The 18,253-nt window shown below is 44.1% G+C and overlaps 1 protein-coding gene across 1 annotated transcript in view; it reads right to left on the bottom strand.

Annotated features, from left to right (window-relative positions):
• The window catches only part of F13A1 (coagulation factor XIII A chain), a 134,938-nt gene that overhangs the window by 39,130 nt on the left and 77,555 nt on the right, over nucleotides 1-18,253 (bottom strand). Inside the window, exons 10-11 of the mRNA XM_067751911.1 lie at nucleotides 1,945-2,048; nucleotides 482-570 (exon numbers count right to left, since the gene is read on the bottom strand). Coding sequence (XP_067608012.1) covers nucleotides 482-570; nucleotides 1,945-2,048 — 193 coding nt within the window. The remainder of the gene's footprint in view (nucleotides 1-481; nucleotides 571-1,944; nucleotides 2,049-18,253) is intronic.

The raw sequence follows: 18,253 nt of genomic DNA on the forward strand, positions 1-18,253 counted from the left end.
GAGGATGGCCTGGAATGGCAGGAAATGGACTGGAGTTCCCAGACTAAGACCGTAGTTGGGGTGTGTTCAGGTGTTGTTCCGTGTGCACTGTTGGGCTAGTCTCAGGGTGAAGAAGTACACTCTGCCGTTTCAATTCACGGACCGTCTCCACCAATTTTTTGTTGAGTGATTCATTTAGTCACTTAATTTCTTGGGAGCAGTTGATACCTACTTCAGGGGTCCAGAGAACTAAGCTAAGGTTAGTAAAGCAATTGCTTTCCGGCAGAAAAATCTCAAAACATCAAGGAGAGAAAAATGTTTAAGTAAGAACTGCATTTAGCATGCAGTGCCTGGGGGTTGGAATGATGTCTAGTTAACTTTGTAAACATGAAGCATACACTGTGTACCTGGGAAATTTGGAAGTAACAGCCCAGTACCTTATTTTTTGATGTGTTAAGAGGTTGGGAAGGAAAGCAGCTCTTTTCCCCAGCTTCCCACTTACCTCTGCAAAAACGAAGGGTGCGTCAAACTGGAAGCAAACATTGCCGTGCTTAATGGCTTGAACAGAGGCCGGGCCGCACCGATACATCCCTGTATCACACAGAGGAGGGGCAGCATGAGTTTGCCATCTTCAGTTCTGTCCAGATACAGAGCTGATCTGGATCATAGCCCTGAGGTGACTCCGTAGAGACAAATGTTCCTCTACTTCATCACCGAGGTAGCCCCAGTGCTTTCCATGGCCGGAGCGGGCCATGGACTCACGTGTGTAATCGAGAGGGAATCGTTGGAAATGACTCTGCAAACCAAAATTTGAAGCCACGAAAAGAATATAGGGCAACACTATTTCTGCATCTACTCTTCCAACTACAAACAGACTCAAGTGTGTTGGTGCCCAGCTGCTGGCTTACACAGGGCTTATCCTTTCATAACTCGTATCTGGAATGTTGGAAACAGTGATCCGTCCTCAGTGTTTGTGTTGTTGTTTTCACTTTTGTTTTTTGTGTTTGGACGTTATGGACACATGTCAAGTTTAACTGGAGAATCTGGACATTAGCCACACACATGGACCAGGTGCACTCAGGAAGTCAGTAGGCCCACGCTGACTTTCACAAAGTCCTTTGAATTTTAACCAGCTATCTCTTGTTAATAAGAGATTAGCTGCCGTTAGTCACCCAGCTATCTCGTCATGATATATAATCCGGAACACCAGAAAGTGTTGAAATTTTTCTCTTAAAATCCAGTATTGTACTGGCGTTCCCTTATGAGTATGTAATGAACGTTTTTGTGTATATATATATGCACACATCGATATCTTATATCAACACCTGGGGAGAGAAAAGTCGTGTCCTAGACCACTGATTTTTATCATCATGCTAAAGAGAAATGGGGCCTCACGATGTGTGTGATTTTATAAAAATTCGGTGGGAGAGGGGGGTCATAGCTGCCACTACTTAGCACACATGTTAGAAGATACGTACCTACATACTCAAGTTTTGAAAGAAATCACACAACCTAAAAAGAAATCAGCGTCTGGAGAAACAACAAGTTAAAGGATGATCTGTAATTATTTGTTGAGTTCTTTATTTTCACCACTGCCATCTATCTTATCACTGTTTATCAGGCAGGGCTGAAGTCTGTTTTATAGCCTAGCAAAAGTGCTTACCCAGATACATTTTCTCTTGTCTTCAAAACTGCTTATCAAAGCAAGAATCAATGAGGTTATATATGTTAAGTTTTATGCTCTTTTCCCCCCTAGAAGTTACAAAATAATCAGAGTGAAGACGACCAGTGAAATGCAGTTAAACCTGGCTGGCAGGTAGTCAACCCTGTACATGCGCCCAGGAAGCACACTTCTGATGCTGTTCCCACTGGGAGGGAGTGTTTCCCACACATCAAATGCAATCATAAAAGCAAAATAAAGATGGGCAGTACATCCATTTCCCTGAGGGAGGATGCGGTTTTTACCGTCGCTGTTTTCCTGCGGGGTGCTGTCCACGACTTGCCAACCTCCAAATCCAATGGGAAGATCAGGCCTCGTCATCCAGGCTTCGTTCCAGCAGTGGTAGTTCCTTAAAAAACACCACCCCAGCGAGATTAAACTTCCCATCACATTCAATGCTTCAGGAAATCAAAAAGTGACCAAAAATCCTGTGACTATGCTACCTATAAATTATCAGAATGGCTTAAGCTAGCTGGAAGCTTCCCAGAGATATACTGGGGCTCTAGACTTAAGTTTTCTGTGCACGTCCTTTCCCACTGGCACCCCTGGGACGGCACTCATATGGCTGGACATTGCTCTCTCCCCCACTAATATCAGCTTCAAGGCCACCCAGAGATATTCTAATCAATGCCTTAAACAATTTTGATCTTAACCCTTGTCTACTGCCTAATGAAATAGAATTTACTATGGGCTCAAGGGATATGGCAGGGAAGAAAAGTTAATGAAAACTGAGATACATATTATCTTTGAATTCCTTTTATATTTATATGTATATTAGATTTATAAAAAGCATATCCCTTTGTAACGATTAAACAACAATGCTTTTGTTTACGGGCTTAGACTATTGCCATAGAAACTGTAATGTTAACTCCTGACTGTAGCTGTCTGTAATTTGTGGCAAATTTCCATCTGGTGTCCAACAAGAAGGAAAGGTTGTCAGGGTAAGTGTCTCTTTACACTTTATCAAAGGTGGGTGACCCATGAGCTGAAGGCCAGGCAAAACTTTTCAGACTTAGCAAGTGACCCTTGAAACAAGAGCATGGGATAAAAATATCATCATAGGGCTTCCCTGGTGGTGCAGTGGTTGAGAGTCCGCCTACCGAAGCAGGGGACACGGGTTCGTGCCCCAGTCCGGGAAGATCCCACATGCCGCGGAGCGGCTGGGCCCGTGAGCCATGGCCGCTGAGCCTGCGCGTCCGGAGCTTGTGCTCCGCAACGGGAGAGGCCACAACAGTGAGAGGCCCGCGTACCGCAAAAAAAAAAAACAAAAAACATCACGAATTGTATTATTATGTCCTTGGAAAGACCTGAAATTATATGACGTTACAGAAACAATGGGAGCACATTAACCTGTCGGCATTATAGAAAATATTCATACAGTAATAACAATCTAATGGTGGTATGAGGTAGTTACAGCAGTCTTTATAGCACTGGTGAATTTCAGATCCAGCTACCATCCACCCATACCTCAGTGTCCTTCACTGTCAGTAATTCGTGCCTGCGCCCATCTCTCTCTGAGTTCAGCTCATCCTTGATTGGCTCAGTTCAGAGGTATTCACTTATCTATGGGCCCATCATGCACCAGGCACCATGCTGGACACCCAGTCATGATCAAGTCATAGTTTCTTGCCCATAAAGAGCCCCACGACTGAGGAGGAATGATGAACACAGAAACCAATTGTTAAAACATTTCATAGGTTTGCTGTGAGGCTTAAACAAGCTAATACGTGTACAGCACTTAGAACGGGGTCTGGCATATGACAAGCGCTCAAACATGGTAACTCTCCGACGTTTAAAAATAATTGATTGAAGTGATGCATGCTACAGGGGAAATTCATTTGGGGTACAATCGGGTCTCAGTGGGGAAGCCCTTGGGGCAGGAGGGAAGGCACCACAGCAGAAGTGGTATTTGAGCTGAGTCCCCAAAAATAAAAGGGAGTTCAGCAGATTAACAAAAGAACTAAGAACAAAGCGGTGGAGACAAGAAACAGCCAACATGGTGTGTTTGGTGACCTGTATGCTGTTGTGGCGGGTGAGTAGCATGTCTGCATACTTGTGTGCGTGGGAGAAGAGGATTGGCAGGTGAAAATGGGCAGTACGTCACAAGACGGTCAGGTACGCATAGCGCAACGGTAGGCCAGGGACTGTTCTAAAATCTTATGTACGTGAATACATATGATGTTCCCAGTACTCTACGAGAAAGGTATTGTTATTATCCCCCACTTACAAGAGAGGAAACGGAAGCACAGAGAGGTTAAGAATCTTGCCTGAGGTTGCACAGTGTGTTAGTGATAGAGCTCCAGCATCCATGCTTTTAAACACTGAGCTATGTTGTTGGTGAGGATGAGATTGTGAGATCCTTTTATCCCAAGTTAAATATTTTGGTTTTATCCTTGGGCCAGTTAAATTTGCAGATCTGTATTTGTGGAAGCTGGGCGAGGACCAGAGACTGAGCTGAGCTTCCCCTCGTCACCGTGGAGAAGGAGAGGAGCTGTCAGAAGGGAACTGTGAGTGTTGAGGAAGCTTTTGAGTTTCCAGGGAGTGTGATGGTTCCATTCACCAAGACCGAATGAAGGAAGAAGAGAAGGTTTGTGTTGGGGGCTGGTGTTGGGTGGGTGACATGTTCATTTGGGACATGAGGAGCTCGAGTGCCCGTGAGAAACTCAAAGGATGAAACCCAAGAGGCATTTTTATATACACACGTGACACTCGGAATTTGACGTAGGAAGCCACTGGCGTCTTTATTGCTGATGGAGGAGAGTGGTGAGTGCAAACGCCAGATGCAGAGGGAACTGGAGGGGAGAAATGCGGAGTGGATTTCTCCCCCAAGGGTGACCTAGGTTGTGAATGCAAGAAGAGACGATAGGGCAGTGGCTAGAAAATAATGCAATGCGGGAAGATTGTTTTGATTATTTTTACGTTAGGAGAGATTGTCATGTCTATGGAGGAAGAACCAGTAGAGTGGGAGTGAGATAAAGATAGAATAAAGGGAGAGATGGAATAAAAAAAGGCTCAAATACCAAGGATGCAGGAGGATGAGGTGGAGAGCAGCGCCATGGACAAGTGTGGGGAGCGAGGCATTGTCTGCAGGGGACGGGGGTGCAGATGTAGGTCAGGGTCAAGGTGTGAGGTGTCGGGGCACGAGCATGAGGCTGGCTCCCACCTGAGAGCCTCTATCTTTGCTCTGAAGCTGGAAGGAAGGTCACGGTGGTCAGGTAATAAGCAATGCTAGTCCCCCTTAAGAACGGTAAACGTTGCACCATCAGGCAGAGAGATCCAGAAAGAACAGCAGTGAGACACTGGCAATCCCACATGGCCACAGTCACGCTTCCTACACAGCCTGCGACGTTTAGCAACCCTGGCTTTCACCAGCACCGCCCTAGGGTAAGAGGCCCCAGAACCTCCTTATTTAAATTCAAGTATCCTGGGCCAGGTGAGCCTTGAACAAAATAAATAAGCTTTGCATTTCAGATCTCAGGTAAAGACATTGCTTTGAGGATTTTATTTCCTTTCAAATGACCAGGAGATGGGGAAAGGTATCTTCTCTCTGTACTCACGGTCTCTTCCACTTTCACCTAAGACTGAGACCTTATTTGTGTGTTTGGGGTGGAAGAGTTTAATAAGAGGGTCAGGAACTTGTAGCAGTGGGTGAAGTGAACAGAACTTATGCTCTGGAGGGGTTGGGCCTTAGTCAACGGGTGGAAGGCCAGTAGCTGGGCTCCCAGATTGCCACGAGCAGAGGAAGACGTTGCAACTTCTGAAGAAATGGGGCTTTTTCCATCATGCCATTCTCTCTGCTCAGGAATGGCCAGGGGAAATGTGTCCTGGGCCACATTTCCACACGAGGGTCCCCTTTTGGCTGGATGTTCAGTATTTCTGGGTATACACGCCTGCCTTTTGCACCTCAAGTTCCCCTATGAAAGGGGTTAACATTTACAGACATTGCTGAATTCCGTTTACCTACTATCCAGGCTGGGAAAATATATATGCTTCCTGGAAAGTTTTTTTTTTTTAATTTTAAAGCTTTTTAACCTAGATCTGTATCTAGATAAATGTATCTTGCTGTTTCATCATATGCACTTGCAAAGTGTGTGGATTCATTTTGTGACCTCCGCCTGCCTGTTCACCATCGCATTCCCAGAACTAGAACTGGCCCATAGGAGGTGCTCACAAAGTATTGGTTGCTTGAAAGTTAAGGATATCTCCTAGCAAGGCAGGCAGGCATAATTAAATCTTTGTGTGTTTGTTTCTAAGATTCACGGTTTTGTATTTTCTCAGAGCCTTCATTTGAAGCCCGACTTCCCACCATACCATCAAAATATGCAGTGTCCTTTTAAAGTTAAAAAGATTATCAACCTTCAATGTGATCTAGTATCCTTGTTGCCTCTTTCTAAAGAAAAAGGGTAGAAATAAAAATAAAGCCCCCATCTCGTCGAAAGTTATTTAATCAAATTGAAAATAACTTCTTTGGGGAGATGATGGAGGTAACAAGTGAGCATCACATCTTTACTATGTTACTTCCTGTATGTTTCCTGCAGCGGCAACTAGTGATTTCTAGAACTCCTTTCAAGGATGTAGGAATTTGGCAGTATCGGAGCAAAAGACGCAGAGAATCTTCACCAAAAGCAGAGCCTCGCTAGCAAAGCAGCACCATGCGCTGCTGGAGGACCCTGGAAGGGATGTGGCAGCATTGGTTTAGTTTATCCTTTGATGTGGTAAACTCCTTTCCTTAGAATTACATACATGCAGAGATAAGAATGTGAAATGTTCATCCTTGCATAATTTTTAAGAAGGAAAATCAGAAACTGTCCAGTATGTGATTAACTATTTTAAATCACAAAATAAAATACTATTCAGCCATAAAAATCAGATCTGTATTTATTAGGTAGGAAAAATAACCATGGCATATCAATTTTTAAAAATCACGCTACAGAACACCAGGTACAGTGTTCATTGTGTATGTATATATGTGTGGAAGGCAGAACGTTAAACGATCCTCACACTTGTATAAATCCCTCCCTTTGAATGTGGGTGAAGTCTATGAATAGGATGGGATATTGCTCCTGTGATTACATTTTTACATGGCAAAGAGGATTTTGCAGACGTAATTAAGGTAAGTAAGCTGTTGATTTTGAGTTAATTATAAAGGAGATTATCATGTGGGCCTGACCTAATCACGTGAGCCTTTAAATCTGGGAGGTCTGGGACATAGCAAGCTAGAGATTTGAAGCAGCAAAGACATTCTCCTGCTGGCCTCGAAGAAGATGGAAGCTTCCATGAGTTCTACAGCTGCAAGGAACTGAACTTTTCCAAGAATCTGAATGAGCTTGGAAGAGAGCCCTGAGCATCAGAGGGGACCACAGTCCAGGCTAACACTTTGATTGCCACCATTTGAGACCCTAAGCAGAGGACCCAGTTAACCTGGGCCCAAACCCTTCGCCTACAGAGACTGTTGGATGATAACTTTGTGTTGTTTTAAGCTGTCAAGGTTTTGGAAATTTGTTATGCAGCAATAAAAAAATGAATACAATATGCAAAGGGACCCATTAAAGAATCTTTAGCAAAATGTTGTAAATGTTCTGAGTAGCTGGAAAGTGGATGACTCTTATTTTTATACTTTTCTCTGCAATGTTTGAAAATTTTATAATAAATATATACTAGTCCCCCTCACCCCCCAAAAAAACAACCATTAGCAGGACTCTTTTTCATTAAAGAAGGAAGAGCACAGTTCTAACAACTGGCTAAGGTCACATCCAGGGTGACAAGTGCCCATGGGAGGGTGCAGAGTGGACAGAAAACACAGCTGAGACCAGGATGGGCTTCAGGGCTCTGTGTGCTGTATGTTCAAAGAAAATAGAGTGGATAATTTAAGCAAGGAGTCCTTTACTGCCTTTAACTTGGCTAACTGCTTAAACATTCCACAGGGTCATCTCATCTGCAATCTGTGCAGAAAGGTTTTCTTCCCTAAAAGGGAAGAAAGAGACGTGGGACTGTAATTTTGTTTCTGCAGCGTTATTAGGGCTCAAGGGAGAGCACAAATAAGCTTGAGAGAAAGCGGGGGCAGAGGTGTCTTGGACCAACTTCAAGTGTAAACCAAGTCTTTGAATTCTTTTATTTTACAAACGGCAGGGGGTAGAAGAAAGACCCTGGTCTGTCTTGCAAATTATTTGTGTTTGTCGCAGATGGGCACAGCCCTACGTCTCTGGCCCTGTTGTTATACTCCTGACACAGGCAACGATACTGGTGACAAAAACGACAGCATGCCCTGGACTTGTTAAACTCTGGTCACTCCAGTAACGAAGGGGGGTCGGGGGGTGGGAAAGAAGTAGAGACAAGTTGGTGGACTCTGACGCTTGCCTAGTAAGACATTCCAAAGTGGAAATAAAAGCGTGGACCAAGAAAAACCTTGCCAGTTGGGAAAGGTAATGAAGCAAGACAACAGAAAGGAATTATTCAGAGGAAGGGAAGTATGCTGGAGGAATCTTTTATGGAGCTGGGGACTGGGAGAACCACGCTAGTTCAGAATGCAGCTGTTCATTGTTGGAGTGCTGAAACCTGGAAGGGGCATTTGGAGTTCCTCTGGGGTCTTCTCCACTGAAGGCAAAAGTCCAATCAGGCAGAGACCAAGCCAGTGCCCCCTGTAGGAACCAATCACCCATCAAGAAAAAAGAGAAAGTAATGAAGGTGTTTGTTTTTGCTTATAATATGCAGGGAAGGGATCCTATGATGTTCATTAAGAAGTCACAGTTTAGGGCTTCCCTGGTGGTGCAGTGGTTAAGAATCTGCCTGCCAATGCAGGGGACACGGGTTCGAGCCCTGGTCCAGGAAGATCCCACATGCTGCGGAGCAACTAAGCCCGTGCACAGCAACTACTGAGCCTGCGCTCTAGAACCCGCAAGCCACAACTACTGAGCCTGCGTGCCACAAGTACTGAAGCCCGTGTGCCTACAGCCCATGCTCCACAACAAGAGAAGCCACTGCAATGAGAAGCCTGCACGCCGCAACAAAGAGTAGCCCCCGCTCGCCGCAACTAGAGAAAGCCCACGCACAGCAACCAAGACCCAACGTAGCCAAAAATAAATAAATAAATTTATTTAAAAAAAAAAGGAAGTCACAGTTTAAGCAGTCTGATGTAGCACAAAAGACCCAGTTAAGGGGCTGAAGATAGCATGTGTGAGAGACCAAAATGGAACCTTCAAAATGTTCAGGAAGTAGATGACACCCATCCACATGAGCCACGTTTGACACCACTACTTAGCAGAAGGCCTTCTGTAATTCTGCTGAGCTCCCCTTGCTGGATTTACTTTGAAAATAGCACCCTGAACCCCTTTACCTCTCCCTCTTGCATAGCAAATTATCAATTGATATTCCTGCTGAAAATTAAGAAAAGATTGGATTTTGAGAATGACTGTAAGGTATAAAAAGCTTTCTATAATAAATTCTGGCCAAGCTTATCCATAATTATTGAAAGGAGTTTTAAAAAATAGAGCCAACTATCTGAGTAGGTACCAAAATTACTGCTTTGCATTATAAAGCTGTTTGTGAGTATACTATTCTAAAAACTCTTATTTATATGACATTTTTCTAGAGGTCTTATTAATCATCAAAAGAAATTAAATTGCATTCAGTATAGCTTAGGTGGTACATATTTTATTAGCTTTTAATTATTTGAAAACTGATAACTTTTGATCAGTATATATGATGATTCTCTTAAGCAGAATTTATGATTAACCAAAACGTGACATTTTTCTTGTTATGAAAAATGCCTTAGTACTTTCTATGTGGTTTATCAGATGGCTCCCACTTTCTTTTTCATTCTAATTTCCTGAGAGGTATTTGTAATGACCTCTGATTTTATTTACCTCCCAAACTCCCTCTTCGTTCACTCTTAAGTGGAACTCGCGTAGAATAGGAACTGCAGGCACTCTTTGGAGATATTGTAGTCGCAGGACTAGGGTAGATATATGAAAGGAATGGGAGGAGAGTCGAGTGCAGTGATTTTCAACCTTCAAAAATTAATGTCCCTTCCTAGTTTTAAAACAAATATTTTGTAACACCTCTATATTATACTGAAATGAAGTCCACAGATTTCTATACACAATTTCTAAAAGATAATATAATGCCCTATAATGCATAGAAGAAATAAAAATACATAAAATAATATGTATTTCAGATATATGTCAGGAAGATGGTATTAGATACCAGACTATTCCTACAAAATGTAAACCCTTCAAGGGGTGTGGTAGGCCCCCAATTTGGAACCACTTGTAGGGTGGTTAAAAGTGTGTTCTGGAGAAACACTCCCAGAATGACAGAGTAAGGGCCTCCAAAAATCTGCTCCTTCATAAAAATAATGAGGATACTAACAAACATGATCAAAACCAACTTTTCCAGAACTCTGGAAATGAACCAAAGATTTGCAACAATATAAGGAGGATTTATTCAACAAGAACAAAAGAATCTCAGAACTGTGAGCTTTGTGACATTTTAATTTGCCTTATTTCCACCCCTCTCTCCCTAGCTCCATGGTAGTCTTGAAAATGAACAGCCTTACAACTATGGTAGCCATAAAAACTTGCAGCCTAGCAAACAACAAAGAGGAGAAAATGGGTTTGGAACTCCCTAAAATTCAATAAAAGAATTGTCACTATTAACCTGTCTGGCAGCCCTCTGAAAAGTTCCGTTCCCAGGGCTTATTTTTATTTGATCTGATTCAGAGCTTACTATGTGCAAATAGCCCTACCTATAGGATGTTTCCAAAACCAATTAGAAGCAACTGTTTAACATTATAGGTACCTGAAGAGGTGATACCAACTGGGGATAATAAAAGGCTGTCCCAAAAAATTTAACAGGAGGGACTGAAATTTCCTTAGGGGACTTCTGACATACTCCTGAGAGTCTAGACGGCCACACAGATGTGCAGGTCTGTAAGCATGCCCAGGAAAGCCCCAACAAGGTCCTAAACTCTCACCTCTGAGCTGAACTTCAGATTCTGAGCAAGCAGGAAGTGAAGGCTACAGCAGAATTGTGTACTTCCTGCTGGAACACTGAAGACAATTAGCTGTCCACTGAGTTTACCCAGCAGAGACTTCAGTGGCCATGCATGATGAATACAGACCTTAAAGAATTAGTCCAGGAAAGTCACTAAACACACAAACAAGAGCAACAACAACAACAAAACATCAACAACAAATTCTGGAGATCAGGATATCCTGTTTGCAGAGTTAACACATTATATTATTTAAAATGTCCAGGTTTTAACAAAAATTACAAGACACAAAGAAACAGAGAAGTATGGCCCATACACAGTGAAAAAAAGAACCAGTCAAGGGAAACTGTCACTAAGGAAGCCAAGACACTGGGCTTACTAGAAAAAGATTTTAATTCAGCCATTATAAGCATATTCAAAGAACTAAAGGGAACCATGGCAGCAATGTCTAACTAAATAGAGAATATCAATGAAGAGATAGAAATTATGGAAAGGAATCAAACAGAAATTCTGGAGCTGAAAAGTATAATAACTGGAATAAAAATTTCAAAAAAATCACTAGAGGGTCTCAAAAGCAGATATGATCAGGTAGAAAGAATAAAGAATCAGTGAACTTGAAATAAGTCAACTGAAATGATCTAATCTGAATAACAGAAGAAAAATATGAAGAAAAATGAACAGAGCCCCAAGGCATGTGGACCATACTCATAATGAAACTCCCTGAAGGAAGGGAAAGAGAGAAAGAATCAGAAAGAATATTTGAAAACATAATAGCTGAAAACTTTCCAAATTTGATGACAGATATTAATATACACATCCTAGAAGTTAAAAGACCCAAAGAGGATAAACTCAAAGGGATATACACCTAAAATCCTCATAGTCCAACTGTCCAAAGCTGAAGATAAAGGGACAATCTTGAAGACAGCACACAAAAAAAGTGATTTGTTATGTACAAGGGATTATCAATAGAATTAAAAATGACTTCCTATCAGAAGCCATGGAAGTTAGAAGGCTGGTGACCATGGTTAAGTTACTGTGCCTCAGTTTCTTCACTTATAAGTGAGGACAATAATAGTAGTACCTTAACAGGTTGTTAAAATGATTAAATGAATTAATACATGTCACCCACTTAGCTTAGGGCCTGGCACAAAGAAAGTATTCCATAAGCATGAGCTATTTTGATTCTTGGAGGTGGCAAATAGCTTTTTCAATCCTTCCTTCAAGACTCTGGTGCGGATTCACGGCATATATTCTTAGTTCTCTAATGACAGCTCTCGTGATCTGTCTCCAGGTGATTTTCTCAAAAACTATTTGGCTGACAGTAATGTAGTTAACTCGATAATTTATTTGAAAAGAAATATCTATGGTAGCTGTTCAGAATTGGTAATTTGGATACATCACAGGATAAGTTTACAAACTCGTAAGCATCTTAAACAGTTTGGCCTATATTCAGAATATTTCTTCTTTTTTTTTTACTTGGAATTCATTTTTGGATAATTCTTCTTTTCATACACCATGATTAAAAGTTAGGGTAATATAACAATATGAAAGTCCAACTAGTTGGAACGTACTTTGTACAATGTACAAAGTGGATCAGTCTGAATTTCAAAAATGCACCTATGAAGTGCAAACCAGCATGCCAAGTGTGCAGACTGCAATTAGAATGAGGATTGGTGGGACTGGGTTAAACCCAGGGCTGGCTCCCAGGTGTGAAAGCTGCTTAACTTCTGCTATAAAAGTTGCTTTGAAAGAGCTTTGTTTATAGATTCAATGCTACCCATTGCAGCAGAGTTTTCTGTATTTGGAGTGAAAAACACAACAAAACAATAACAACTGTACTCTTTCTGAAAAGTACTGAAGGAAGTTGGGATTTTTTTTTTAATTTTTTTTTAAGAATCAGGTGCATTGAGGCCAGCCAAAGAGTTACAGCAACTTTCTGTGGCTTGTTTGATTTCTGTGTCTTTTCTTCCTGGAGAGCTGACATGAAGACGGTTTGCAAAGCAGCACCTACATGTGGGTGAGTGGATCACAGCCTGGTCCTGTGAAGGCAGGCAGATCTTCACTCAGAGCACGTGACAGAACCCGCTAACTGTGGGAGGAAAGGCCTGGCTGGAAGAACAGTGACATTTATTTAAAAAATAATAATTTTGGCGCTGAAGGTGACCCTATACCTCATGAAATCCAAAGCCATATGAGAAAATTAAGGCTCAGAGAAAGCAAGCAACTTGCCCAAAGTCACTCAGCTAGTCAGTGGAAGAGCTAATCATATTGCCGTGAGCCATGGAGAGAGAGGGAGGGAGAGAAATTGTAAGAATAGTTTGACTTGATTTGGTGTTTTTCCATGAGATCCTAAGGAAAAACGAAATAAAACTGTAATTTCTTTCCACTTGGATCACTGACTATTTCTTCGATTGTCCCAGCTTTGAGCTGAAACTGATAAATACAAATTTGCTAGTTCACAATTATTTTAAAACATTAAATTGAGAAAGCCAGTTTAATCAAACTTACTTCATTTGAAATGAAAAGGCAATAAAGGAAAGAAAGACTCTTGTTAATTGTTTTAGCATTCATCATCTTTCCAATTATCTTTAATATCATATGAGATGCTTAAAACTCTGAGTTCAGCAATTTTCTACATCTGCCGATTGGCCAATCGGCTGGCCTCTGAGAAGCAGAAGGGTCAGCTTATGGGCCTTGGTGCGCACACAGGTGCACAGCCCCTTCTCTTCACATCCTGAGGGCACGAGTAGCACATGTTTCTACCCACCCACCCCACTTGGAACTCCATCGTCCAGGGGTGAAGACCTTCCTCTGGGAACGTGAGCGGGATGGAAAGGGGCGCATGAAGTAGAGGCCTAGAAGATGGACCAGAAGGAGGCAGGGTCTAGGAAGCTGTTGGCGCCAAGAAGGACTCTGGAACATTGTTGACTGTCAGACCCTCTAAAACTAAGAGTGAGGGGTGGGTTTGTCTTAAAGGAGGCAGAACCTGGGATTGGACAGAGGGTAGGGAAGCGGGAGAGGTGGTGATAGATGGTAATAGTGACCCACCCCCATCCCCATCCCCAAAGAGTATTGACTCCATCTGCCTCTTGTGAATGTACAGCCTTGGGGGGCACTAGCCCTTCCAGGAAGAGGACAAAGTGCTAGATGTTCTTGAGGTCGTACAAGAAGGAGTACTAGGGGCTGGATCTTGAGAGAGTGACTTTCAATATTCAACAACTGTAGTCATAATAATATGGGATAACTCTGCATGAAATGCCATTCCTTCCTGCCTGGTCCTTGAAACAGACTGACCTCTGGTTGTCTCATCTCAGCCCCTTAGACTTATACCCCTGAGTTTTATCTGTGGTCCAAGGTCGTTTCCTGGGCATTCCATCTTTGAACAGCACAGCCAGAAGATTGCAGGGGGTTAACGGCTTTGAGTCCACGGCCGCTGACCATGTGAACAGCCTTCCCCCTGCTCCCCTGGGTTTAGGACGGAAGCCCCTTCCCCTCGTCTCCGTGACTCCTGGCTCACCTTATAGCCCACCTTATATTTTTATAGAGTGTACTGTATGTGGTTGTTTCACTCATGAACACTGGATGGAGCTCCTCAAGGGCAGAGGCCTACTTAATTTCCTTCTGAATCTTTAGCGTCTGGTATTTGGAAGTATTAGTGTATAATAGTGTTTGTTGAATGAATTAAATGATAATTATCTGTTAAATTAGCATTTAACATTTTTTCCAACCAATTCCATTTATCAAGTCCTTGCTCTTTGCCTTGCACCCTGTTGGCAAAACAAAAGTAAAATACATCAGACAAGGCTTCTCCCAGGGGGTTGCATACTGGTGGAGGGAGGTCAAGAGGTGGACACAGATCTTCCACCCAGAATCATCAGATCTGGCTACATGCTCTCCAGCAGTAGGACACAGGATAACACTTTCATTTAGAAGGAGAGGAGCCTTTTCCTGAAATACCTTTCATGACCCTAATAAGCACCGCCATCCCTTTCTTTTAAAATTGTTCCCATTTCCAGTGTGACCGTCGTATGATGAGGTGACCAAGCTGAGTTCTATCAGGAGGTGGATGAAGGGTCACTTTACTCCTGCCCATCGTGAGCCCCATATCCCTGTTCACGGTTTAGGCTGCAGCCCGACACTGCACAGGCATCTTCATTAAACTGTCCACCGTGATTCACGGATGCCGTCCCCCAGAGGTTACACGTAATTCCAAACCCATTGGCACGCTGGGGACAGGAGGCTTACATTGCTCCTTCCAGGGTATGTTACCTAGTGTTGGCCCTCCTGGAATTTCAGGTGGGAACCCGAGGTGCAATTCTGCTGCCCAGCTGTGCCCTTCTAAGGTTCCTCGGGCCCTCCCTCTCCTGAATCGCTAAGAAGCCCACTCTTCCCTCTGTCGGGGTCAATAGCATGTCCACTCTGGGCAAAATTGCTGCCCCTGGCAAGGTGAGGCTCTCTGGGAGAGGAAATACACATGTGGGGACCTAAGGTGGCAGACCAGGAAGCAGGCCTGTAAGCAGTCGGCGCTGGATGGTCTGCGGTGGTAAAGGGAGAGGGTGAGAGCGCCGGGTGAAATCCAGACTTCACCCCCCTCGGCTCTGGGTCACACTGAGCGCAGCACACCTTCGCATGCGTCCTTGAGCTCTCCCTCTGAACCCTCGTGCTGCCTTATTTCTGCTTTGGGGACACGGGACCCAGCTGAGCCGTGGAAAAGAGGATGCCGTGGGTCACCAAGACCCAACTGGACAAATTAATTTACCACATCCTGTACCATCAGGACCTCAGTGTCGAAGAGATGGTGGAGACGCAAGAGGGAGAACCAGGAAATCATTCTCGTGGCTTCCTTTAGAAAGAGGGGGGCAGGGGCCACGTACAACCAAGAGTTTGTCTGAGTGGAGCCTGTGGAGGGAAGTGAGGCTGGGGGGCTTGGGTGAGGCCGGTGGCTCCTGAGACCCCCGCTGGGAAATTTGTCGGGCCACGTGTTGCCAGCCATGCTGCACTGGCCACTGGGTGGTCAGCTGATGCCGACCGAACCCTCCCTGCCCCGCCTCAGCCTCTGCTGCCCCCAGCCCCACCCCTGCTCACCAACCCTGCAGCTCAGGTAGCCCCCATTTCTTACCAGTGTTCATTACTAATCTCATCAGCAGGGGCCAACTGGGCACTCCCTCTGGGCCTGGCACTGTGGGAAGCACTTTAAATTGCCTCGTTAAATTACCGTTTAATTGGTAACTACTAAGTTTACCCTCATTCTACTGATGAGGAAGCTCAGAGAGGTAAAGCTGTTTTCTCAAGGTCACACAGCCAGCGACTGCCCAAGCCAGAGTTTGACGTGAGGGGCGGCTGTGGTGACCATAAACTGGTGGACGTGTCCAGGGACAGCCTCCACCAGCCCCCTCAATCAGGGAGGGGCTTAGAAATACTTTTGGTTTTCTGGAACCTCTGTAACTTCTAGGGTTCACTGGTGTTTGCACTGAGGAGGCAAGGTTTCTGCTTTTGTTTTTAAAATGCCCCAAAGTGACAGAAATAGCAGAGTCATCTTAGGACACCGGGCACCCCTCTTCTTCCGACTGCTTCAAGGTGCTTAGGTTGATGGCAACATATTGCCTCCAAGAAATTCCAGCTGTGTGACTAGTAATGAACACAATAAGGGCAGCTAACAGTCATTAGGCACCTGTTACGCTCGGAAATTTTGTCATCTCCACTTTAGAGGACGAAAGAGAGGCACAGAGAGGTTGTGCCTTGCCCAAGGTCACACAGCTGCTTGGTGCATGCCCCAGACCCGACGGAGCCCTTTAATCCCTGTGCTCCACGGTCTGGCGTGTCCCATTCAGTTAGTCAGACCGTCAGCCACCCTCTGTGAGCCAAGCAAAGGGAAGACGAGAAGCCTGGGGCAGTGGTCTGGCTGTGAGGAGCAGGGCCCCGGACCAGGGAACATGGTCCCAGGGTGATGGGATATTTGGGGAAGACAACGAATGGACAAGGGTGATAGAAACAGGGCAAGGAATTCGGAGCAGAGAGCTGACGGAGGAAAGGGTTACCGAGAACAAGGTCTTGTCAGCTTCACACTTTCGTAGCAGTTTGGTGAGGGGCAGCCTCACGAGGTTATTTGCTGGGGTGCCCGTGGGGATTTATGGTGGGAGGACTTCAGATCAAGGAATTGGGAGGAATAATTTTGAGCAGCAGCTGGCTTCAAGGGCACTGAGTGAGTGTGTGAGTGTGTGTGTGTGTGTGCAGGGCGGCGGGGTGTGTAAAGAAGAGGTGAGCAGTGCAGGATGCCAAATAATCCTTATTTTGCCATTTGGGGCTGTCACAGCAGGCTTAGGGGGTGGCTATTTGCGTCTGTTTTTGTCGTTCCACATACATGCAGGGCTGCGGTGCTGTAATTCCAAGGGCTTAACTTAAATGGTGCTTCAATGTGCCTTTCAGTTTACCGGGGTGAGGCGTTGTCTTGGCTATAGCCACTAGCTTGTCATTGCTCAGCTCTTTCCCTTCAGATGAACTGCAGTGTGTTTTATTCACAGTAGCGCTTTGCTACTAGTTCAGTGCTTTCCTTCTCTCCCCATTCTCGAATGAGCGTTCACCGGCACTGCTGAGTTAGAACTCTGTCCCTACAAGTGTGCGCCATTCCTGTAACATGGGGCAGTTAAGACACTTCTAACTTTTAATTTCTCTTTAAATGAGCTTATAACTTCCTACCATCCCCATCTGGATGCTTTTACCACCGCCAGTGTTTTAGCTTTACTGCTTCTGAAGAACCACTCTAGGAGACACACTTTTAGTTCCACTGAGCCAAATTCCACTGAGCTCAACGCCTGGCAATGTCCCTCCCATACAGACCTTTGTAAATATCCTTTACGTTTGGATTCTCGGGACTTTTTTCCCCCTCTTTTGGACAAGAATAAAACAAGAATATTGTTTTGGACTGAGTGGGTCCCAATGGAAAAAAGAAATTTCTCTGGAATCCTAAACTCCCTGCAGCCAGCTTGTGGTATAGCTGTTCAGGGCAGTGAAAAAACTGTGTGGTTGGTATTTGGTAACAATTTCAGTTTTATTTCCACTTCTATCTCTGAACGAAAGATGAGGTCACAGATCGGGGGAACCACATCTTTACCTTCAAAGAGCAATCCTATATTGCAAAGGCCAAAAAAAAAAAAAAAAAAGGGTGTGGTTTAGGGTCAGATGCTCTTGGGTTTTATTCTTAGCTTACCAGATGTACGACCTTGAGAAAATTATTTTAACCTCTCTGTGCCTCAGTTTCCTCATCTGTAAATGGAATATTAATAAGCACCCACCTGATAAAACTGAAAAAGCTTAGATAAGATCATGCTCACGCAGAGACTGGTACACAGTAAGTGCTCAGTAAACATTGGCTATCTTACTCTTAGAGTAGAGAATGCTTAGCTCCGGTGTCTCTGCCATTCACCATAATAGTCATACACTAAGGTGGAGAGGAACTAGTATAGGCTCTGGCCACTAAAACCATGGCCTTTTCCAGTGGTTGCTGTCGTAATGGGATGATCGATCGCCATTATACGAAGCCCAAACTGCCTGTTCAGTAACATTTC

Source organism: Pseudorca crassidens, chromosome 10 (genome assembly GCF_039906515.1).
Source record: "Pseudorca crassidens isolate mPseCra1 chromosome 10, mPseCra1.hap1, whole genome shotgun sequence".
NCBI lineage: Eukaryota > Metazoa > Chordata > Mammalia > Artiodactyla > Delphinidae > Pseudorca > Pseudorca crassidens.